Source organism: Carassius auratus, chromosome 28, assembly GCF_003368295.1.
Source record: "Carassius auratus strain Wakin chromosome 28, ASM336829v1, whole genome shotgun sequence".
NCBI classification, from domain to species: Eukaryota; Metazoa; Chordata; class Actinopteri; order Cypriniformes; family Cyprinidae; genus Carassius; species Carassius auratus.
The window spans coordinates 3,340,786-3,367,302 of NC_039270.1; the positions used below are offsets into that span (position 1 = coordinate 3,340,786).

At 38.2% G+C, this 26,517-nt stretch overlaps 1 protein-coding gene across 1 annotated transcript; it reads right to left on the minus strand.

Annotated features, from left to right (window-relative positions):
• Positions 1 to 595: 595 nt before the first annotated feature.
• On the minus strand, positions 596 to 25,474 carry LOC113047458 (gastrula zinc finger protein XlCGF57.1-like). The gene is made up of 3 exons (XM_026208839.1): positions 25,440 to 25,474; positions 11,628 to 11,752; positions 596 to 2,398 (listed from the first exon to the last, which is right to left on the minus strand). The coding sequence occupies exons 2-3, from the start codon at positions 11,710 to 11,712 to the stop codon at positions 1,068 to 1,070; spliced, it is 1,416 nt and encodes a 471-aa protein (XP_026064624.1). The 5' UTR covers positions 11,713 to 11,752; positions 25,440 to 25,474; the 3' UTR covers positions 596 to 1,067.
• Positions 25,475 to 26,517: the final 1,043 nt, after the last annotated feature.

Below are 26,517 nucleotides of genomic sequence, written 5' to 3' on the forward strand. Positions count from 1 at the left end.
TTATTTTTGCACATGTTGAGGCATCAACCTCTAGCATTTTTATTTTTTTTGGCCCGCAACTTCTCCGCACCCCCCTTGCACTTTTGTTTCTCCATCCTAAATCCACAGATTTCTGACTCTGAGCCACTAACTGCATCTAACACAAGAAACAGAGGAGGAGGGGTAGAGCCTGTTAAGAGATGATTGGGCCAGCCCAGTGTCAGTATGAAAAATGAACAAATGTGCCGCTGTCCCTGCTTTATGGGCCGGTCATTGGCCAATAAAATAATAAAAAAAAAAATCATATTATATGGACCGGCCCCCAAGTGCGTCGGCCCACCAGGCATTTTCCCGGTATGCCAGATTACCAGTCCAGCCCTGCTCCTAGGTGTGATGCCAAATAGTCCATATTTACACAATTTGGGTGGTCTGGTATTCTGTCACATTTTATCCAAGATGAAGAAAAAGAAAAGTTTGCAAATGAAGGTAATATTTATTATATTACAAGTAAACTGGAAACTGACTATGAACAAACTAAAAGTCCATGATGAGGAAACTAACTGAACTAAATCCCAACAATACTATATGATGCTCCCGAAATAAAACTCAGAAAGAGGTGATTAATAGCTTTTAATATGACTCATCTTATACATCACATACATCTGTATGATTCAACTTTTCCCCATGTTCAGTGTTAAAAAAGCAAACAAAAATCACAATATATTTAAATACTTGTAGAATCCATATATAGGATAGAATAAAAATCAATTCAGCACCCAGGTATTATGATAGATATAGACCAAGTGTTGTGATATTACTGCTCATGGCCTTTCTGATTTGTGATACTCGTTTCAAACTGAAGACATATGAAAGGTCTCGCTCCAGTGTGAAGCCTCATTAAGGGTTACTTTATTTCTGAAGTTTTTTCTACAATAATCAAATATAAACAGCTTCTCACTAGTGTTACTGATGGAGTTCTTCCACAGTTTGATAATTTAAAGCTTCTCTCCAGTATGAATCCTCATGTGCCTTTTAAAGCTTCTTTGTTGAGCAAAACTGTTCCCACACAGAGTGTGTGTGTAAGGCTTCTATCCTGTGTGAATCCTCATGTGGACATTAAGGTATCTTTTTTGAATGAAACGCTTTCCACACTGTTGGCAGTTGAAAGGTTTCTCTCCTGTGTGAAGTTTTATGTGGTCATTAAGAGTGTTTTTAAGAGTGAAACTCTTTCCACATTGAGGGCACGTGAAAGGCTTCTCTCCAGTGTGAATTCGAATGTGCCTGTTAAAGCTTCCTTGTCGAGTAAAACCTTTTCCACACTGAGGGCATGTGAAAGGCTTCTCGCCAGTGTGAATCCTCATGTGCCTTCTAAGGCCTCCTTTTTCATTGAAACTCTTTCCACACTGTTGGCAGGTGAAACGCTTCTCTCCTGTGTGAATCCTCATATGGACTTTAAGGCCGCCATGTCCATTGAAACTCTTTCCACACTGATGGCAGAGGAAAGGTTTCTCTCCTGTGTGAATTATCATGTGCCTTTTAAGGTAACTTTTTAGAAAGAAACTCTTTCCACACTGTTGGCAGGTGAAATGTTTATCTCCTGTGTGAATTCTTATGTGGTCATTAAGATTGTTTTTATGTGCAAAACTCTTTCCACATTGAGGGCAGGTGAAAGGCCTCTCTCTAGTGTGAACTATCATGTGCCTTTTAACACCTTTCTTTGAAGGGAAACTCTTTCCACATTGTTGGCAGGTGAAATGTTTCTCTCCTGTGTGAATTCTTATGTGGCCATTAAGATCGTTTTTATGTGCAAAACTCTTTCCACATTGTTGGCAGCTGTAAGGCTTTTCTCCGGTGTGAACTATCATGTGCCTTTTAAGATGGTTCTTTGAAGGGAAACTCTTTCCACATTGTTGGCAGCTGTAAGGCTTTTCTCCGGTGTGAATTCTCATGTGGACTTGAAGTCTTCCTGGTCGATCAAAACTCTTTCCACATTGTTGGCAGCTGTAAGGCTTTTCTCCGGTGTGAATTCTCATGTGGACTTGAAGCCTTCCTTGTCGATCAAAACTCTTTCCACATTGTTGGCAGCTGTAAGGCTTTTCTCCAGTGTGAACACTCATGTGGACTTGAAGTTTCCCTTGTTGATCAAAACTCTTTCCACATTGTTGGCAGCTGTAAGGCTTTTCTCCAGTGTGAATTCTCATGTGGACTTGAAGTCTTCCTTGTCGATCAAAACTCTTTCCACATTGTTGGCAGGTGAAATGACATCTTATTCCAGTATTTTTAGGTATTTTTCGTGTCAAATTCTGTGTCGTGTCAATCTGTGATCGACTGTATAATTTTTTTCCAGTTACAAAATTTTGTTTCTTAAAATCATCTTTATCTTGCATTTCATTCAGTTCTTCACTCTCTTCTTCAAGATCTTGGGCGAAAAGAGATAAATACAAGTTAGTATCTGCTTAAAAGCAACAGTAGAAGTCAATAATTGCCAAATTTGCCATTTTCTTCTGAAAAAAGGCTCACAGTCCTACACAGTTAAAGGTCCCATGACATTCCCTCTGCCTTTGAGAAAATGAGAGCTCAGATGGGCCGATCTGGAATATTCCCCTTATGATGTCATATGGGGAAAGGTTAGCTCCCCTTACTCTGCTTTGTCTGCCCACAGAATTAGGAGAAAATGGATTCAGTTTATTTTTTACATTTAATTCAGTCGCAATATCAGCACAGGAGTTACAAAAATACTTTTACGATATCGATTTGACAGCACCGCCATAAGCAGTGAGTAACAGTGTTCATTAATGCCTGATGTGTGATTTCTGAAGTGTAGCTAATTATTCAAGTTCACACAGACTTTCTTTCTAAATCATTTAATACTGTTTATGCATCAGTTTATCAAGCAAGTGACTAAACGATCAACTTCACATTGTTTCACTTAATATAATAGCATGAAACAAATCTGTTATTTAAATTGTGATTAAACTACAGAGAGCGGTTAAAGAATGCTCCCTTTATATTGTTCGGAGCCGTCAATCACACATCGTGAATAGATCTGCACACTTGCCCAAACTGCCCTTATAATGAATGACGCTGTTATGCTGCACAGTGAAGCTCTTACTGTATTCATGTCAATACTGTGTTTGCTGTAGCATTTTGTGAGTGAAAACGCGTTGCAATGACGAGATCACTGCGTTCACACGATAAGATAAAAAAAAATAATAATGCTATATTCAACACTTCCAAGATCTGTTAATCCCGACAGCTGTAATAGTATAAAAAAAAAAAAAGACCTTGTAAAAGTATTTTAGAGCGGTTCCACATGTAATATGCATTTCGAATGCAAAGATGTCAGCCAATCACAACAGTTGTCATACTCTGAGTCTCACAGCAGACACGCCCCTTCAAAGAGCATTCAAGCCAGAGGACTAAAATCAGGATATAAAAAGGCTTTTTATTTCTAAATTTTAAATGTAAAAATCATACTAACAATAGAAGTACACCTCAGCAAACATAAAAACATTTTTTTTTAAAGACAATAATCCACATCATGGGACTTTTAAGCTCCAACCTGCAGCAAACCTACCTTTAGTTTGCAAGTAATGAAGACTAGAGTTGAAGCTAAACTCTGCAGTGCTGTGACCCTCCAGGAACTGAATTAGACATCCCTGGTATAAAATATTAGAAGGATATTATCTTCATCCAACAAGAAAAGTATATGTTAAGAGTTAAGTGAACTACTAACAACCTCTGGTTACAGTGGTAACAAGACACGACATCAAGATAAGACTCTTCAAGGCTGGAAATTCATGTTTCAATACTTCTCTAAAGTCCTGCAACAAATTAAAGTAACTCATAACATCTCAAGTTCTGAGAAAGTTTTCAAGGGTCAGGGGGCGTTAGAAAGATTGCACCAAACCCTGAAGTCACTTTTGAGATCCTACCGTGTCGAAATCAACTGTGAGTGTGAAGGGGGACTCCCTTGGATGTTATACGTTATTATTTGTGAGGCTGTACAATAGAGCATTAAGGCCCCGATATACTTCAAACATAATCAAAGAATGAACTCATATGATGTAAATCTAACAAAATAAGTTTTTTTTGGCAGTTCGATACAGCCCAGTTTGTTTTGGCTCCTAAACACTTTTAAGCTTCCATTGGTCTGTGGCGGTTAGACAGTGTGAGTGTGTTCTGAAACTCCACCACCTTTGACGTGCTATTTGGTTCATATCTCATTCTACGGAGGTCCGACCATAGAACATCTCCTGAATACACTGGAGTGTCAAATAGCTGAGCTGGCACAGATATATTTGCACCTGTACAATTGTTTGCGGAGAGACTTTAAAAATTGAGAGAAAGCATTTTATTCCTAGAAATAGGAAAAATTAGTGTTTGGAAACCCTGTCAGAGGTCTTTTTACTGTCTTGGCAGATAAATGGAACGCCTCTGAACCATCAGAGATTGTTTTAGATTATGTAAATAGCTTTCTTTACTGACTATATGAATTCTAGAGCTATTGCTCAATGAAAATAAGGTAAATCTCAAGAGAAGATGCGGACATTGTTTAACTGCAAGGTTAAATCCAGAGAATTTCAAGTAGGTGACAAAGTATTGGCTTTATTTCCTGTTTTGACTGGTCCTTTCTAGGGTAGATTTATTGGACCTTATACAATTGTGAAATGTTTTCCCAGTAAGAACTATTTACTCAACATGCCTGATCGCCGGAAGACATTAGAAGTTTGTCATATTAGTTTATTATAATCATGACTCATGTAATCTCTGTCTCTTAATACAGAGAAAGAGCAGCTGTGGCCTAATGGTTAGAGAGCCAGACTAGTTACCAGAAGGTCGCCGGTTCGGGCCTCTGAGCCGGCAGGAGTGTAGGTGGGAGGGAGTGAATGAACAGTGCTCTCTTCCACTCTCAATAACCATGGCAGTAGTGGTCTTGAGCAAGGCACTGCTCCGGGTGTGTGTTCACTTGGATGGGTTAAATGCAGAGCACCAATTCTGACAGTTGTCACGACTTTCACTTTTTTTTCATACCGTATCAATAACTTCATTAGTTGGTCAGGGCTATTTAGAAGTATCTGAAGAAATGGTAGAGAATTTGGGTCCAGTAGATACAGGGAAAATTAATGGGTCTTCTCGCTATATTCACCAATCATCACACCACAGTTTCCTCCAGCGAAAATCTAGCCCTTAACATATGAACGCATACTTTACACTTATTTGAATATACCTAATTTAATTATACATACACTTGTGTGCAAAAGTCTTGCCATTGCCATTAATTTTAATAATCATCTAGTGAGATTTTTGAATGAATGCACAAGCAGTCTGAAAACAGCTGGTGCTTCACACAGTGATCTGCTTGCGCATTCAAAAATCTCACTAGATTATTTAAATTAATGGCCAATTTATTGTTTGGTATTGTAAACTGATTGTCTACTGACATACTACTGCAAAATTTATAAATAACTGGCTTAAAACCCTTATCTAGGGTGAAAATACTAATGTGCCTAAGACTTTTATACAGTACTGTACTTTACAAACAAACTTGTTGCTACTTTAAATATAATGAGCATACAGTCATTAACAGAACTGATTAAAGACAGTGACAGACACCCCTTATGAAAAATAACCATGGTTTTATTATAGTAAAACTGTAGTAACCCATGGTTTTTTGGCGTATTGACTGCCATTTGTAAAACCACAGATTTACTACAAATACCATGGTTAAACTATGGTTAATATAGCAAAACCATGGTTAATTTGTGGTTACCATGGTTTAACTACAGTAACCATGGTTTTTTGGTTTTATTTGTAGTAAAACCATGGTTAATTTTCGTAAGGGAGCACTCATTTTAAATAAATATCAGAGTGATTGACAGAGATACAGTAGTAACATTATGCATGGTTTTTTATTAAACAATGACCCAGATCATGAAATACATTTATTAGTAGTATTTATTATTCCATTAATGCTTAGAGTAAGTGAAACTTGGGAAATGAGAGCATCCAAGGAGTGATTTGAATGGATTTTATTTTAAATATTTTTGAAAATGTTCTTTAATGTTATCCATAGTTTTTTGTGGCTTTTTTAAAAATGTTTTAATAAGTATCGGTTCAGGCACCGTTTAGGCAGCGGTACCATTTGGAAAGTATCGAAATGGCACCGGTATCATAAAAAACCCAAATGATACCCAACCCTACATATAGCACCAAAAGATGATGGTAATGCACTGGTTTAGTATATGACCTTGTAAGAAGACATTGGGCTGCTTCAGTCTATTAATGGAAAAGCTACATTGTTTTAAAAGTAGGCGAGCTACTGGATAAGCTGCTGAAATATGGTGTAACGTTACTTGTAGCTAGCTGCTGCCCAACACTGAAATTAACTTTAAACATTATTTATGTTAAGGGATGTTAATGTTAGTAAAGCACTTTCAAGGACAAGTAGAAAAAATTACAGACACATGTAATAACTCACTCACATCTCACATTATGTAAAATAAAGTGTGTTACATATTGTTGCACACTGTAAAAAAATTGCTGTAGTTTCTACAGCAAAATTTTACAGAATTGTACTGTTTAAACATTTTACAAGATGCAGCTGTAATTTGCAATGCATTATGGGTCAAACAAGATTTTACAGTTGTTAACAGTATATTTCCACGTCAACTGTAATTCATTTACAAGAAGCAGGTGTTGCCACTGTAGTTCTTGCTTTTTACACTAACTTACTGTAGTGTGGCATTATGGGATTGCGCATCATTCAAATCAGAAACCCAGCCGACTGGAGCAGACCGAGAACGATTGAAGATAAGAGGCTTTATTCATAATTCCTTTATTAAGTTCACTTAATTATACTTAAGAAATCCTTTTATATTTATTTAAGTTAATGTATAAGCGATTTCATGTCACAATAGCCTCCTATCCTGACATTTAGTGGCCTTGGTAACTTCTGTGCAGTAAACTGGGAATTGCTATCATAGCATAGTTAAGCCAAATGTACGATTTTTGGAAGTAAAATGTTCTTATCGAGACCATTTAAAAGTAGTGTTTAACGTTACCTAACTTAAAATAAAGCCTAATGCGAACGATTGTCATAGTAACTACTATTTACATTCCGGAGACGGGAAAACAACTGCCTACATTCAAACAGAAGAGAGAGAAAATGCCTCTTGTTGGATCTACTTGTTGCATGAACTGCTGCAAACTTCTACAAAGGATTGTGATTCTTGAAACAAAGTTACTTTCTGGACTTCCAAAACAGACGGAACACTTAGCAGACCATCGTCATGGACCCCCTAAGCATACAGCCGGTGAGTCCCATGAATCTTCTGAAACTCAACAGTTTATACCAAGTGTAGAGGAACAAGCCGAAACTGATCGCCACACTAATCGTTGGCACAAACAGGGAGAGAGACCCAAAGGAACATGAGATATCAGATTGTCACGAGTTTCTCGTATTGCTGCCATAGCTTCCTCTACCCCAGATTCAACTATGACAAGGCTTGTGAATACTGGCATTCTACCACCCCCTATACATCTGGAGAACAGATTTGAAGCATTAATAAATGTGGGTGAGGAATCCTCAAATGTGATTAAACATGGATCTGATCAGCCAGCAGCTAACACCGCTACTAACAGGCGCTCAAGGACGAGCAGACAGCGGCATTCAGCTCAGAGCGCAGCCGAGCCAAGGACTCTGATAGTGGGTGACTCTGTAATCAGAAACATCCGTAGCAGGACTACAACAACATGCTGCCTTCCTCAAGCAACGGTCTCTGATGTGAACAAGGAACTTCAGAACATTCTGATGAAGCACAAGACTGCAAATCAAATCATCATCCATGTGGGGAAGAATGATATTCGGAAAGAGCAGTCAGAACTCCTTAAGAAGGACTTCATTGAACTCTTTGAAACACTTCAAAGACTCAAAGTTCAGTCGTTCATTAGTGGACCACTCGCAGCAAGGGGAACAAATATGTTTTCACGGTTGCTTGGCCTAAACACATGGCTACAAAGATCTTGTAATATAAAAGGAGTAAATTTCATCGACAACTTCAATCTTTTCTGGGGCCATAAACAATTGTTTAAACCGGATGGCCTCCACCCAAACAAACTTGGTGCAAGAGTGTTTAAGGACAATATCTACTTCTCCCTTCGTCATCCTTCAGCAGAGTGTGTCAATCCATTCAGCACACACACACTGGGTCCGAGTCATCATGTGGTTGACATATCCCACAAGGACACTGATAACACCTTGCAGCAAAAACAATCACTGCTCATGGACACTATCCCTGCTGAGCCCTGCCCACAGAGCTCACAGACTGACTGTGATGTATCAAAACAGCTACAAGATTCACCACCCAAGTACGACTTTCTGGAAAACAGCCAGGGAAGCCAGGACAACACATCACAGCCACCGGAAACACCAGAGACACAGCCCATCTCACCAGACACATTATCCCTCTCTCCAGCATCTCCACTTCTGTGCTTCTCACAGAAAATGGAGGAATTGGTGTATGTTGGGACTAAACTCTCCCACTCATTCGCTGCTAGCCCGCAGATATCAACAAAAAAATGGCGGGCCCCCAACCACCAAAGCCTGTGGGCCCTGTTCCTATGAGAGCTCTTCGACTGCTGCCACAACGCCAGGGTCCAAACCCTCTATCTGCTGAAGGTGAACCAAAAACAACTGATAGCAGCTCTCAGTGATATGGAACCCAGTGTGCCTGTAGCTTTCTCTATTTCAGTTTTATCACGTGATAGTAAGTCTAAGGCCTTCTCAAGCCGAAGGACAAACTCATCTAATCTGCAGCCTATTATGCATCAAACTAAGATTGATGTAAAGACACCAAGCACTGCCATCAAGTTAGCACTTTTAAACATTCGCTCACTAAAACTGACTTTATAACCACAAACAATCTGGATTTTATGTTTCTAAATGAAACATGGCTAGAAGACAGCTGCAGTGCAACAATCCTAAATGAAGCAGCCCCTCCTAACTTCACTTACATGAGTGTTTGCAGGACTGTTAGGAGAGGTGGGGGTGTAGCTGCTCTATTTAAAGATGTCTATCAATGCAAGCAAGTGTCATTTGGTCAGTACTTGTCTTTCGAATATCTAGAGATTGTGCTGAAAGGTGCCCCACGCATTCTGTTTATTATTATTTACAGGCCTCCAAAATACTCTCCAGCCTTTGTTGAAGAGGTCACAGAAATGTTATCAATAATTTCCTCAGAGTTTGCCTGTTTTGCAATTGCAGGGGATTTTAATATTCACATAGATAATGCAGAAAACAAAACTACAAAAGAAATGATAACGGTTCTAAACATTTTTGACCTGATTCAGCATGTGCATGGACCCACACACAAAGGTGGACACACTCTGGATCTAATCATCAGTAGGGGTCTAAACATTTCATCCATTGTTATTAAGGACGTAGCACATCTGATCACTTCTGTATTTTATTTGATATATTGATCTCTGCTACCACTGAATCTAGATCTGTCTCTGTCAGAAGGAGATGCATAAACGAGAACACAAGTATACTATTTATGGAGGCTATATCTTTAACACCAAGCATTTCTGCAGACTCTGTTGATATTCTCCTTGATTCCTTCAACTCAAAAGTTTAAAATGTTATTGATGATATTGCACCAATAATAGTCGGTAAGAAAACAAACAGACAGAAATCAGTTTGGAGAAGATCAACAGCAGTTCTAACTATGAAAAGACAATGCAGAAAAGCAGAGCGGATGTGGAGGAAGACGAAACTTGAAATTCACTATAGCATCTATAAAGACATCCTTCATGCTTTTAATGTGAAACTAGCCACAGCTAGACAGAACTTCTTCTCAAACCTTATAAACAGTAACTTAACACTCGTACTCTTTTTGCCACTGTTGAGAGACTGACAAACCCCCCAAGTCAGATTCCCAGTGATATGCTATCAGACAGCAAATGCAATGAGTTTGCTTCTTTCTTTTCTGAGAAGATCATAAATACCAGGAAGGCGATTAGCACATCCTCAAGTAATGCAGAGGTCAGACAGATTCGGCCAAAATATAAAAAAGATACTATGTCTATTTTTGAAAAAATTGATAGCAAAATTCTGGAAGACATAGTGCAGCAACTAAAATCGTCAACCTGTTGTCTTGACACACTTCCTACATCTTTTTTCAAAAGTGTGCTTGACTGTTTAAAAGCAGATCTCTTAGATGTGGTGAATACCTCACTTCTTTCTGGGACATTTCCAAACTCCCTAAAAACTGCAGTTGTAAAGCCCCACCTGAAAAAGACCAATCTTGATAATACAATTTTGAGCAATTTTAGACCAATTTCTAATCTTCCTTTTATAGGCAAAATTATAGAAAAGGTAGTTTTTAATCAGCTGAACAAATACTTAAACTCAGATGGATACCTGGACAATTTTCAATCTGGTTTCCGACCGCATCACAGCACAGAGACAGCACTCATTAAGAAAATAAATGATAATCGCTTAAATTGTGACTCTGGCAAAATATCGGTGCTGGTATTGCTAGATCTCAGTGCTGCGTTTGACACTGTCGATCATAACATACTACTAGAGAGACTGGAAAACTGTGTCGGGCTTTCTGGGATGGTACTTAAATGGTTCAGGTCATACTTAGAAGGGAGAGGCTATTATGTGGACGTCCATGACATGCGGAGTCCCACAAGGGTCAATTCATAATAATGAAATAATGAAAATGTAGTCATTTATCACTGTTAACTGATAACAGTGATTAATGTCAATTCCAAACCCGTAAAAGCTATGTTTGTCTTCAGAACACAATTTAAGATATTTCATATGAAAACCGGGAGGCTTGCGTCTGTCCCACTGACAGCCAAACAATTAACAATGTCTAAGCCCGGAAAAGTATGAAAAGAATTGTCAGAATAGTCCATCTGCCATCAGTGATTCAACTGTAATTTTACGAAGCAACAAGAATACTTTTTTTATGCAAAGAAAACAAAAAGAACAACTTTATTAAACAAAGTCTTTATTTTTTATTATGTCAGCCGCACCACACGGATACACTGTTTTCGTTCAAATCAAAGCGTAAATAAAATTTATTTTACCAGTTAAGGCCTTTAAATGTCTTTCTGCCAGTTTTAATAAATACTTATTTGCAACATTATTGACTTGGTTTTTATTCATTTGTAAATGTATTAAGATAGAGCTCATGATAATGCATTTATATCAGTATTTTATAGTTTACTGTTAAAATTATTCTTTAAAGCAGTTTCATTGTTAAATTAACATCATATTGTATTTAGGGGTATTTACATGATTTTATTGGCAACTTTTGTCTCCAGTTAAATATTGTAATTTAATGAAATTACAAAAAAATGCTGTAAAATAAACTACTAGTAAAATTCTGTTACTGTAAAAAATACTACAAAATACTGTATTTCACATACAGCAATTAACTGTAATTTGCTTTGCAGTAATGTCCTGTAATCCATTTTACAGCAATTAACATCATTTTTACAGGATTTTATTGGCAACTTTTTTGCCAGTAATATCCTGTAAATTCTACAGTACATTTTTTACAGTGCATAATTAAGTTAAAGAAATGTAGGGTTTTTATTGTTTCAGTTCAGCTTTGAGAATGAAAACCAACCTGTTTGTTTCTCAGCATCTTCATGTTTGTCATCAAATGTTTTGTCAATCTTCTTGTCTTCACGCTGCTCGCTACTAAAGGCCATCTTTATAATGGTGTGTCACGTGGATCTCAGTTGAGTTTTTCTGTTTAAGATGAGAATAACAGTAGAAAAATAAGTCCAAACTAAATCTCTATCTGCGTCTCAATCAGCTCCCTAGTTCAGTAGTTTTTCTGTAAACTGGTGAGGGAGTTAGTCAAAGGGAGAGATAATGGACTTAAATTCTTAAACTTTACTATCAATACATTTTATAGAATCCATTTATTAATGAAATTTAACAAAAACCTTAAAACAAGGTTCAAAACTATTTATTTTACTTATATGGATATCAAACTTACCAAATAAAATCATAAGATTCAGCATAATGTTTACAGATATACTTTTTGATTAAAAAAGTCAAATCACAAAGTCAAATCACAACTATAACCAGTTTTCTCTTGGACAAACAATCATAAATCTTCCCAAAAATGCTAGTGGTTATTCATAAAAAAAATATGTACCAATTTGATGACATTCATACATTCTGAAAGAGTATAATTACAAACATAAAATGTTGTGAAGGATTTTCAAATATAGTTACCTAGGTTTGTTAGAAATACAAAAGAAATAGAAAAGTGGGGGACCAAGCTTTTTTTCCCCACATAATATCCGTGAACCAAACATTCCAGAAACATTTCCCGCTAGAATTTAGGTATCTACTTTTATAAAATAATTGTCTAATAAATGTATTTACACTTTTTACTGTTATAGGGATATCCCACCCCAAAATGAACATTTTTGTCATAAGTCACTTACCTCTAATTTTGTTCCAAACCCGTAAAAGCTTTGTTCATCTTTGGAACACAATTTAATATATATAACATTGTCGAGGTCCAGGAAAGAATGAAAAACATCGTCAGAATAGTCCTTCTGCCATCAGTGGTTCAACCATAACGTTATGAAGCGCCGAAAACTTTTTGTACATGAATAATAAAAAAACAACAACTTTATTCAACAATTTGTCTCCTTTGTCTCCTGTATTTAAGCTTACATTTGAAAACAGTGCATCGGTGCATAATGACATAAAAAAAAAGCTTATACTGCTTCTCCAAAATGGCACCACGGTGCTGCTGAGAGACACAGAGGAGACAAATTGTTGAATAAAGTCATTAAAAAAAGTGTTACTCACTTACAAAAAGCTTCAGAACGTTACGGTTGAATCACTGATGGCAGCTGGACTATTCTGACAATGTTTTTCATACTTTCTGGGACCTTGACGGTATTATTTCTTTGGCAGTCTATGGGACAGTCTCAAGCCTCCCAGTTTTCAATCAAAATATCTTAAATTGTGTTTTGAAGACGAAAAAAGCTTTTACAGGTTTGGAACACAATGGAGGTAAGTAACTTATAACCAAATTTTTATATTAGTGTGAAGTATCCCTTTAATGTCAACCCCATTTAAACAAAGTACAGGTTTAGATCGTCAGATGTCATATGACAACAAAGATTTCCGGTAAACTGTAATGTAAGCTTTATTCCACACGATTACTCCATGTGTGGACAAGTTGTGTATATAGCATAACTTTTAAGCCTTAAGAGCTTGTTGATGGACATTTGACAAGGCCACAGGTAATTTATTAGTGGAATAATCACACAGTAACAAGAAACACATCCTCCAACCTTTTTGAAAATATTATATGGTATAAAAAAAAAACATTTTGAGTCTGAAGTAGGCAGAATCTAAGCAATTTTACTATAAAGGTATTAAAGGTATGGGTATTAAAGGTATGGGGTTTAAAGGTATGGGAGCCATCCTGTCACAGGTTCAAGAAGGTGAGGAGCATCCCATCTTATACATCAGCAGGAAGCTGACCCCGGCCGAAAGGAACTACGCCACAGTCGAGAAGGAAGCTCTGGCCGTCAAGTGGGCAGTCCTGGAGCTGCGGTATTACCTCCTCGGGCGGAAGTTTACTCTCCTCACAGACCACGCGCCCCTCCAGTAACACGGTGGTTCCTCGCGCTCCAGGACTTCCACTTCGAAGTGCTCCATCAAGCCGGAGTGGCCAACTCCAATGCCGATGGCCTTTCCCGAATCTGGTCAGCTTATGCAGGTCTGTCAGGGGTCACTCCCCACCCAACCCCTTATTATTGACCCCTGCTAACAACATATTTCTCCACCGGACCAGGACAACACTGGGGGGGGGGGGGTGTCGGGGGGTAATTGTGACGAGCATCCCGATTGCACATCAGTGTTGCCCTGGAAAACATTCACGAGGACCACCGGCTCGAGGCTCATCACGAGCTGATCACCCGCACCTGCCTCTCACAGGAAAAGGGTGAGAAGCCTCTCCAGGAGCAAGCACACTGACTCTCCTCTCTCTGCCTTCCAGAAAGCAGCCTGTGACCGGAAGATTTAGCCACGAGCACTCCAGTGAGAGCACCTTTGCACGCAGGATCACCGTCATCACCCCTGCAACCCTTCACTTTACAATATAATCCACCCTGCGTGGCTTTACACTTGAGTTTCCTCCTGTGTATTCCTTACACCCTGCCACTATATATATATATATATATATATATAAATATATTAGGGGTGTAATGATACACGTATTCGTATTGAATCGTTCGGTACGAGGCTTTCGGTTCGGTACGCGGTACGCATTATGTATTCCGAACGGTTCGTTGGACTAATTAATTATATTTAAAAAAAAAAAAAAAAAAAAGAGAAATATAATGATATGCGTTCAACAAGGTAGCCCAATAACCCAAATGACGTAACAGGCAACACCCCTGACACTCCCAAAGAAGAAAAAAACACCAACTTATAGTTATATGTTTATGTTAGGCTTACTCAGTCAGGCGCTCGCTCACTCAGTACGCGATGAAGGCTCATTGCAAAATGGCCAATGCGTTTAACAGACCAGAAATAGAAGATCCTCCAATAACCAACAGGTCTGGTGTTTGGGTGCACTTTGGATTCCCTGTAAGCTATAATGGTGATGGCAAGAGAGTGGTGGATAAAAAAACAATGGTATGTCGCATCTGCTATATGACAATAGGGTACACCAGCGGGAATACAAAAAAAAAAAACAGCAGCGGGAATACTTGAAACATGTCAACTCATTTAGGCCGACATCACCTTATTGTGTCACTGTCTGGGAAAAGACGAAAAAAAGGAGAAACATACACGCAACAAACTATCCCCACAGCATTTAGACACCGGTACACCATTATAGTATACAGGGAATCCAAAGTGCACCCAAACACCAGACCTGTTGGTTATTGGAGGATCTTCTATTTCTGGTCTGTTAAATGCATTAGACATTTTTACAACGAGCCTTCAGCGCGTGCTGAGTGAGCGAGCGCCTTAGCCTTACGTTCACATATCGTGCCTAAAAACGCGTGGAAAACGCTAGTCGCGCTGCTTTCTTCTCCTTTCCAAAGTGCTCGGGCAGAAGCGCTCATGAGGCGTCTGTCTTTGCTAAGCAACAATGACATGCTCTCTCCATGAGACGCGGAAATTTCAGCAAAGGATAAATGGATTTGCAGCTCTAAAAATCGCTTGCAGTAGCTCTGCTACTAAATTTATTTCAAAATTGCAATCCATATACAACTATGATCAGCTGTTCCTTCATCTTGGCTGAGCTTTCAACGTTGTTACGGGAAAGGATGAAGCTGATTGGTTAGTTCTTGTCACATGACCCGCGGTGCGCTTGCGGCATTCTGAAAAGTTGATATGTTTTTACATTTTGCTGTATCTAAAACGTACCGAACCGAACCGAACCATGACATCAGTGTATCGTATCGAACTGAACCGTGAACCAGAGATTTCAGATCTGTCACAAAACTCATCATCCGCGCCAAAGTTTTTTGAGCAAATTTCAAAGCCGCACCCGCCCGCCATCCGCTGATTGTTTTGCGGTCTAAGGCGATGCAATGCTTTGCTGATGCGAACCGCAAAAAAGCCATTGTCTGTTTTAGAAAGGATGCAGCAAAGATATTTAATGCTAATGTATGAGGCATAGGCCTACACTGAGTTTCATTTACGATGAGATGCGCTCTAGTTCACAGTGCAGTGCAATTGAACGCAGTGCGCTGGTGCTTCCATGTCACGGTTATCATTGTCTGCTATATTTGCTTTTTATTTATTAAAATACATGCAATTGGTTGATGAAACATTTATTAAAATTAAGATAAAATTTGTTCAAAACGAAATTCGTTTTTAAGAAAGATTTTCTACAAAGCAAAATTTTATGAAGTGGTAAATATCATGTCTGACGATTTACAAAACTTCATTAAGTGGTAAAAACCATGTCTCCCGATATATTGCGCATCTTATGATCCTATCTAAAAAATGAAAATAATTTTTGATAAAAAATGTTTGTAAAAAATATTTTAATCACACGGTTTTGGCGGTTATAGAGTTCTAATGACGGTGTTCAACTATAACCGCCGGTCTCACGGTTATATACTAACCGTCACACCCCTAATTACATCATACATTTTGAGAGACAAGGTCATTTGTCTTTTATAGTTTCGTTTTTCTGGTGGAAAGAAAAACCAAAATTTTCTAACCACTTAGCTCTTGAACAAAGGAATGTGCCTTTTGCTGTATCAATATATATTTGAAAAATTTGAGTTTTACTACCTTCTGTAAGGTTTCCATTACTCCTGTATTTTTGTTATTATTAATAATGCTTGACCAACAAATACAAGGGTATACAAAAAAACCCATTAACTATACATGTATACAGGTGCATCTCAATAAATTAGAAAATCGTGGAAAAGAACAGTGGCCTTCAGCTCATCTGCATTGTTTAGTCTCTTTTTTTTCCTCATCTTCCTCTTGACAATAGCCCATAGATTCTCTCTGGGGTTTAGGTCTGGTGAGTTTGCTGGAAGTCAAGCACACCAACACCATGGTCATTTAACCAACTTTTGACAGTTTGGGCAGGTGCCAAATCCTGCTGGAAAATGAAATCAGCATCTTCTAAAAGCTGGTCAGCAGAAGGAAGAATGAAGTGCTCCAAAATTTATTGGTAAACAGGTGCAGTGACTTTGGTTTTCACTGGACTTCAAGCTACTTGAGCTACGAGCTTTTCCACCCTTCCTCCAGAATGAAATACATAACTTGATCTCATCTGAAAAGAGGACTTTGGACCAATGGCAACAGTACAGTCTTTCTTCTCCTTAGCCCAGGTAAGATGCCTCTGACGTCCTCTGTGGTTCAGCAAATTCCTTGACAAAGGTCTGTGTGTGGTGGCTCTTGATGCCTTGACCCCTGCCTCAGTCCATTCCTTGTGAAGTTCACTCAAATTCTTGAATAGATTTTGCTTGACAATCCTCATAAGTCTGTGGTTCTCTCAGATGGTTGTGCATCTTTTTCTTCCACACTTTTTTTGGGTGGTTGTTCTGCACGCTTAGTAAACAAACAACAGCTAGTCCAAAATGCAGCAGCAAGAGTTCTTACTAGAACCAGGAAGTATGACCATATTAGCCCGGTCCTGTAAACACTGCACTGGCACCCTATCAAACATTGTATAGATTTTAAAATATTGCTTATTACTTATAAAGCCCTGAATGGTTTAGCACCTCAGAATTTGAATGAGCTCCTTTTACATTATAATCCTCTACGTCCGCTACGTTCTCAAAACTCAGGCAATTTGATAATACCTAGAATATCAAAATCAACTGCGGGCAGCAGATCCTTTTTAAAGTTTAAATCTAGATTAAAGACCCATCTCTGTAACCTGGCTTACACATAACATACTAATATGCTTTTAATATCCAAATCCGTTAAAGGATTTTTAGGCTGCATTAATTAGGTAAACCGGAACCGGGAACACTTCCCATAACACCCTATGTACTCGCTACATCATTAGAAGAATGGCATCTACGCTAATATTAGTATGTTTCTCTCTTATTCCGAGGTCACCATAGCCACCAGATCCAGTCTGTAACCAGATCAGAGGGTCACTGCAGTCACCCGGATCCAGTACGTATCCAGACCAGATGGTGGATCAACACCTAGAAAGGACCTCTACATCCCTGAAAGACAGCGGAGACCAGGACAACTAGAGCCCCAGATACAGATCCCCTGTAAAGACCTTATCTCAAAGGAGCACCAGGACAAGACCACAGGAAATTGATGATTCTTCTGCACAATCTGACTTTGCTGCAGCCTGGAACTGAACTACTGGTTTCGTCTGGTCAGAGGAGAACTGGCCCCCCAACTGAGCCTGGTTTCTCCCAAGGTTTTTTCTCCATTCTGTCACCGATGGAGTTTCAGTTACTTGCCGCTGTCACCTCTGGCTTGCTTAGTTGGGGTCACTTCATCTACAGCGATATCATTGACTTGATTGCAAATAAATGCAGAGACACTATTTAAATGAACAGGGATGACATCACTGAATTCAATGATGAACTGCCTTTAACTGTCATTTTGCATTATTGACACACTGTTTCCTAATGAATGTTGTTCAGTTGCTTTGACGCGATGTATTTTGTTTAAAGCGCTATATAAATAAAGGTGACTTGACTTGACTTTTTCCTTCCACTCAACTCTGTTAACATGCTTGGATACAGCACTCTGTGAACAGCCAGCTTCTTTGGCAATTAATGTTTGTGACTTACCCTCCTTGTGAAGGGTGTCAATGATTGTCTTCTGGACAACTGTCAGATCAGCAGTCTTCCCCATGATTGTGTGGCCTAGTGAACCAAACTCAGAGACCATTTTGAAGGCTCTGTAAACCTTTGCAGGTTTTTTGAGTTATAATAATAATAATAATAATTTGTTACATTTATATAGCGCTTTTCTAGACACTCAAAGCACTTTACATTGTCAGGGGGTATCTCCTCATCCACCACCAGTGTGCAGCATCCACCTGGATGATGCGACGGCAGCCATAGTGCGCCAGAACGCCCACCACACACCTGCTTACTGATGGAGAGGAGACAGAGTGATGAAGCCAATCAGCAGATATGGGGATTGTTGGAGGCCATGATGGTCAGAGGCCAATGGGCGAATTGAGCCAGGATGCCGAGGTCACACCTCTACTCTTTTCAAAAGACATCATGGGATTTTTAATGACCACAGAGAGTCAGGACCTCGGTTTAACGTCTCATCCGAAGGACGGTGCTTGTTGACAGTATAGTGTCCCCATCACTACACTGGAGCGCTAGGACCCACACAGACCACAGGGTGAGCACCCCCTGCTGGCCTCACTAGCACCTCTTCCAGCAGCAACCTAGTTTTCTCAGGAGGTCTCCCATCCAGATACTGACCAGGCTCAGCCCTGCTTAGCTTCATTGGCAACCGGTCTTGGGCTCCAGGGTGATATGGCTGCCAGAGTTGATAAGCTGATTGCTATGTCACCATATTCTAATTTGTTGAGATTGAATTGAGTTGAATTACTCAAATAAATGAACTTTTCCACAACATTCTAATTTATTGAAATGCACCTATAGATAAAACCAACATATAAATTAAAAAAAAAAAAACGCCTTGTTAATCACAGTAACTTAAATATACCAAATAAATAAATTCTCCGCTTTTTTTTTTGTACCCTCCTTAACGGTGCTTCTATAGATATCTAATTCCTTAACCTGTTAAATGTCACCCCGTCCCATATACGGGACGCCTACGTTGACTATACTATATTACAATCAAATTTAATCTAATCTTGACAAACTATATATCGTTGGAAAGGTCTAAGACTCCCAAATATATATTATACCAATATTTTTTGTTAAAAATTATGTAGGAAAAGTAATAGATCAATTTATGACAAGAGTGCACCCTCAGAAATCTACATTACAAAAGGAGTTTTGACCTTTGTTTAAAAATAAGACTTCCTCGTTGCCTTTTTCTCTATCACATTTTAGAAATCATCAGAAGTTATATATCACTTGAAAACATAAAATCTCAAAATTCATCCTTTAAAACCCATTTTAAAATCAGACATTGCATTACCATGTAAATGGCACATCAAAATCATGTTACAAAATATTTTCAGTCATGAAATATAAAAATTTAGGTTTGTATCATGCACATTCAAGTCTATCTTCAAAAACGTGAGTAACCTGATAACTGTCGCTCACGTTTTTGAAGATAGACTTGAATGTGCATGATACAAACCTAAATTTTTATATTTCATGACTGAAAATATTTTGTAACATGATTTTGATGTACCATTTAAACACAAAAAATATTGGTATAATATATATTTGGGAGTCTTTGACCTTTCCAACCATATATAGTTTGTCAAGATTAGTTTAAATTTGATTGTAATATAGTATAGTCAACGTTACGGGACGGGGTGACATTTAACAGGTTAAGAAATACAAAAAAAGAGGTTTCTGGTTGCTGAATTTACAATGATGAGTATTAGGGATGTAAACGATTAATCGATTATCAGTTAATTGTCATTCAATCACCTTTATTTATATAGTGCTTTAAACAAAATACATTGCGCCAAAGCACTGAACAACATTCATTTGGAAAACAGTGTCTCAATAATGCAAAATGATAGTTAAAGGCAGTTCATCATTGAATTCAGTGATGTCATCTCTGTTCAGTTGAAATAGTGTCTGTTTTTATTTGCAATCAAGTCAACGATATCGCTGTAGATGAAGTGACCCCAACTAAGCAAGCCAGAGGCGACAGCGGCAAGGAACCGAAACTCCATCGGTGACAGAATGGAGAAAAAAACCTTGGGAGAAACCAGGCTCAGTTGGGGGGCCAGTTCTCCTCTGACCAGACGAAACCAGTAGTTCAATTCCAGGCTGCAGCAAAGTCAGATTGTGCAGAAGAATCATCTGTTTCCTGTGGTCTTGTCCTGGTGCTCCTCTGAGACAAGGTCTTTACAGGGGTCTGTATCTGGGGCTCTAGTTGTCCTGGTCTCCGCTGTCTTTCAGGGCAGTAGAGGTCCTTTCTAGGTGCTGATCCACCATCTGGTCTGGATACGTACTGGATCCGGGTGACTGCAGTGACCCTCTGATCTGGACACAGACTGGATCTGGTGGCCACGGTGACCTCGGAACAAGAGAGAAACAGACAAATATTGGCGTAGATGCCATTCTTCTAATGATGTAGAAAGTACGGTGTTATGTGAAGTGTTCCGGTTCCAGTTTACCTAATTAATGCAGCCTAAAAATCCTTTAACGGATTTGGATATTAAAAGCATATTAGTATGTTATGTGTATGCCAGGTTAAAGAGATGGGTCTTTAATCTAGATTTAAACTGCAAGAGTGTGTCTGCCTCCCGAACAATGTTAGGTAGGTTATTCCAGAGTTTAGGCGCCAAATAGGAAAAAGATCTGCCGCCCGCAGTTGATTTTGATATTCTAGGTATTATCAAATTGCCTGAGTTTTGAGAACGTAGCGGACGTAGAGGAGTATAATGTAAAAGGAGCTCATTCAAATACTGAGGTGCTAAACCATTCAGGGCTTTATAAGTAATAAGCAATATTTTAAAATCTATACGATGTTTGATAGGGAGCCAGTGCAGTGTGGACAGGACCGGGCTAATATGGTCATACTTCCTGGTTCTAGTAAGAACTCTTGCTGCTGCATTTTGGACTAGCTGTAGTTTGTTTACCAAGCGTGCAGAACAACCACCCAATAAAGCATTACAATAGTCTAACCTTGAAGTCATAAATGCATGGATTAACATTTCTGCATTTGACATTGAGAGCATAGGCCGTAATCTAGATATATTTTTGAGATGGAAAAATGCAGTTTTACAAATGCTAGAAACGTGGCTTTCTAAGGAAAGATTGCGATCAAGTAGCACACCTAGGTTCCTAACTGATGACGAAGAATTGACAGAGCAACCATCAAGTCTTAGACAGTGTTCTAGGTTATTACCAGTAGAGTTTTTAGGCCCTATGATTAACACCTCTGTTTTTTCTGAATTTAGCAGTAAGAAATTACTCGTCATCCAATTTTTTATATCGACTATGCATTCCATTAGTTTTTCAAATTGGTGTGTTTCACCGGGCTGCGAGGAAATATAGAGCTGCGTATCATCAGCATAACAGTGAAAGCTAACACCATGTTTCCTGATGATATCTCCCAAGGGTAACATATAAAGCGTGAAGAGAAGCGGCCCTAGAACTGAGCCTTGAGGTACTCCATACTGCACTTGTGATCGATATGATACATCTTCATTCACTGCTACGAACTGATGGCGGTCATATAAGTACGTTTTAAACCATGCTAATGCACTTCCACTGATGCCAACAAAGTGTTCAAGTCTATGCAAAAGAATCTTGTGGTCAATTGTGTCAAACGCTAAGATCCAATAAAACTAATAGAGAGATACACCCACGATCAGATGATAAGAGCAGATCATTTGTAACTCTAAGGAGAGCAGTTTCAGTACTATGATACGGTCTAAATCCTGACTGGAAATCCTCACATATACCATTTTTCTCTAAGAAGGAATATAATTGTGAGGATACCACCTTTTCTAGTATCTTGGACAGAAAAGGGAGATTCGAGATTGGTCTATAATTAACTAGTTCTCTGGGGTCAAGTTGTGGCTTTTTTATGAGAGGCTTAATAACAGCCAGTTTGAAGGTTTTGGGGACATATCCTAATGACAATGAGGAATTAATAATGGTCAGAAGAGGACCTATGACTTCTGGAAGCACCTCTTTTAAGAGCTTAGATGGTATAGGGTCTAACATGCATGTTGTAAGTTTAGATGATTTAACAAGTTTATACAATTCTTCCTCTCCTATAGTAGAGAATGAGTGGAACTGTTCCTCAGGGGGTCTATAGTGCACTGACTTTGATACTGTAGCTGACGGCTGAATGGTTGCAATTTTATCTCTAATAGTATCGATTTTAGAAGTAAAGTAGTTCATAAAGTCATTACTGCTGTGGTGTTGGGAAATGTCAACACTTGTTGAGGCTTTATTTTTCGTTAATTTAGCCACTGTATTGAATAAATACCTGGGGTTATGTTTGTTTTCTTCTAAAAGAGAAGAAAAGTAATCAGATCTAGCAGTTTTTAATGCTTTTCTGTAGGATATGCTACTTTCCCGCCAAGCAATACGAAATACCTCTAGTTTTGTTTTCCTCCAGCTGCGCTCCATTTTTCGGGCTGCTCTCTTTAGGGTGCGAGTATGCTCATTATACCATGGTGTCAAACTGTTTTCCTTAACCTTTCTTAAGCGTAAAGGAGCAACTGTATTTAAAGTGCTAGAAAAGAGAGAGTCCATAGTTTCTGTTACATCATCAAGTTGTTCTGAGGATTTGGATATGCTAAGGAATTCGGATACATCAGGAAGATAACTTAAAAAGCAGTCTTTTGTGGTAGAAGTGATGGTTCTTCGATACTTGTAACAAGAAGTAGAATTTACAATTTTGGCTATATGAAGTTTACACAGAACTAAATAATGATCTGAGATATCATCACTTGGCTGAATAATTTCAACACTATCAACATCAATTCCATGTGACAGTATTAAATCTAGAGTATGATTTCGACAATGAGTAGGTCCTGAAACGTGTTGTCTAACACCAATAGAGTTCAGAATGTCTATAAATGCTGATCCCAATGCATCTTTTTCATTATCGACATGGATATTAAAATCACCAACTATTAAGACTTTATCTGCAGCCAGAACTAACTCGGATGTAAAATCACCAAACTCTTTAATAAAGTCTGTATGGTGCCCTGGTGGCCTGTATACAGTAGCCAGTACAAACATAACAGGGGATTTATCATTAACATTGGTTTCTCTGGATAATGTTATATGAAGCACCATTACTTCAAACGAGTTATACTTGAAGCCTGCCCTCTGAGAAATCCTGAAAACGTTATTATAAATTGAAGCAACTCCTCCCCCTTTGCCTTTTAGATGCGGCTCGTGTTTATAACAATAATCTTGAGGGGTGGACTCATTTAAAATAATGTAATCATCAGGTTTTAGCCAGGTTTCTGTCAAACAGAGCACATCTATATTATGATCAGTTATCATATTATTTACAAAAAGTGTTTTTGTAGAAATGGATCTGATATTCAATAAGCCAATCTTTATCATTTGTTTATCCATATTGCATTTGTTTTTTATTTGTTGAACCTCAATTAAATTGTTAACCTTAACTTGGTTTGGACGTTTTTTGTATTTTCTAGTTCGTGGAACAGACACAGTCTCTATAGTGTGATATCTAGGTGCAAGAGTTTCTATGTGCTGAGAATTAACTGACCTCTGTGACGGGAGGCAGCTAGCAGACGGTCGGTTTAGCCAGTCTGTCTGCTTCCTGACCTGGGCCCCAGTTAGTCAAGTATAAACACTAAGACTATTTGCCATATTTCTAGACAGAAGAGCAGCACCACCCCAGGAGGGATGAAGACCATCTCTTTTCAACAGGTCAGGTCTGCCCCAAAAGCTCGTCCAATTGTCTATATAACCTATGTTATTCTGTGGGCACCACTTAGACATCCATTATTTTAAGTTCATTAAAATAAACTTTAAAAGTACATTAAAATAGAAACAACACAAAAGTTATACAATATGAAAAGTAACAGAAATGTAGTAAATAAAGGGCCGTTCACATATCGCGTCTTTTGTGCGCTCATATTCATTATTTCAAATGTAGGTGCACGCGGTGCGACATGCTCGTTTTTTCCAGGCGCGTCCACACCGCATCGAGTTAAAAACATCTCAACTTTTCAGAGAGCCGCAAGTGCACCGCAGGTCATGTGACAAGAACTAACCATCCAGCTTCATCCTTTCCTGTAACAACGTTGAACGCACAGCCAAGATGAAGGAACAGCTGTACATAGCTATATATGGATTGCCATTTTGAAATAAATTTAGTAGCAGAGCTACTGCAGGCGATTTTCAGTTCTGCATATCCATTTATCCTTTGCTGAAATTTCCGTGTCTTCATGGAGAGAGCAGGTCATGATTGCTTAGCAACAGCAGACGCCTCAGGAGTGCAACTGCCCGAGCGCTTTGGAGAAGGAGAAAGCGTCGCGCCTACCGTTTTCCACATGTTTTTAGGCGTGATATGATGTGAACGGCCCCGAAGTCATTTCATCAGATAAATGCGCTTTGAGGGCTGCGGGACACAGGACAGGTAGACTATTCATTCATACAACTTGTTAATTCACAGGACAGATAGACTATTCATTCATACAACTTGTTAATTCATTCCTACAACTTATTAATTTGTGGCAATTAGGGATGGCTCGATACCATAATCTAATACCTCGGTATCGATACTAAATCGATACCACAGGTGACCAATAACCAGCCTCAAAAGTTAAATGAATTTAAACAATTGTATATATATATATATATATATATATATATATATATATATACTGCTTGAAACTCTGCTGCACCAAATGTACAAACCAAAAGTGAAAGTACAAACCTACCAGGGTACATATAGTAGATTACATTTTGAAAAGATACTATTAAAATAGTTTAATATAAAAAGTCATGCTTTACTCTTTATCATATATATAATATTAATGAATCTAATTTTATATCACTATAACTTAACTATCCACATACTTTAAGTACACAGAAATAAACCTTTAAGTTATCAGTGCTTGATGATGAATTGATTCTGATACAGAGAGAGAGAGATGAGACGCACAGTTTCTGTTACTCTTGCGCTTTACAGGCACAAAATACCCTTCATTAATAACACTTAATAAAGCATTACAGTAATACAGTCGGTAACAATGCATTGCTACACTTTATATACAGTTCACTGAAGTAGTTGTATCGATTTAAACAAATGAAATTATTAAAATCACACACACCTTTCTTCAGCCGAATCACAGACGCGGGAGAGCGCGCAGCCTTATGACGTCACATCGCCAGAGCGAAATAAAAGTCCTTTTCGTGAAATGAATTGAATGAACTGCAGAGCTGTCAAAAGCCCAAAACTGATCTTGATTACAGGACTGGAAAGAACGTATGAATATTCTCTCTCTCTCTCTCTCTCTCTCTCTCTCTCGTTTTATACAAAAAACTTGTTCATGTGCATATGGCCACCTACTATATTATAAACACTCTATATGCTGTGCTCTAACCCTGTATATTTAAGAAAACTAATGATAGCTTTGCTACATTCCAACATTTTCACATCTGCCCCCAAAATACACTTCAAACTCCATTCTTGCTCCAACTTGTAAATCTTATCTTGCAAGGTCCTCCTTTCTGCATTATATTTTTTATACCTCATAATGATATGCTCTACATTTTCTGGAATATTACAATCATCACAATTATCTGAAATGCATTTTCCCATTAAAAACAGGGTTGAATTTAAACCAGTACGTCCAAGTCTTAATCTTGATAAAGATTTCCCTTTAAAAACCTTGAAATTAATCGATTTCTGAATATTATAATAATATCGCCCCTTTGCTATCTATGTCCCACTTTTTGTGCCATGATTCTCTTATTTTTGTTTTAATTAATGATTTGGCCTCACCTTTACCAAATGGTCCTTATGAAACAAAAATATATTGAATTATACTGGAAAATATAATGTTATATATTAGGCATATATTCTTATATATATTTATTTTTTCCAATATATTGCAATATATTGAAAGCGGCAATCATTTGTATATTTTGCAATATATTATATAATATATGTATCATCAATATATTATTAAATGTATTCAAATATATAAAATATTAGAAAATAAAAAGGGAAAATAATATATTACAATATATCACAACATATTTTAAGAAATATATTGGTAAATATATTTTCCTTTTGTAAGGGGGGGCTTTCATTATTTCCTCTCCCTTTAGCTTCAGTGCATTTGTAGCAGTCAAATCTGCAATCTCATTTCCCTCCACTCCAGTATGAGCTGAAACCCAACAAAA

Excerpts from the sequence above, each read along its gene's own strand:
- LOC113047458 (XM_026208839.1), bottom strand. The coding sequence starts at position 11,712 with ATGGCCTTTAGTAGCGAGCAGCGTGAAGACAAGAAGATTGACAAAACA. Across the intron at positions 2,399-11,627 it reads AGATGCTGAGAAACAAACAG|ATCTTGAAGAAGAGAGTGAA; the intron begins GTTGGTTTTCAT and ends TTTTCGCCCAAG.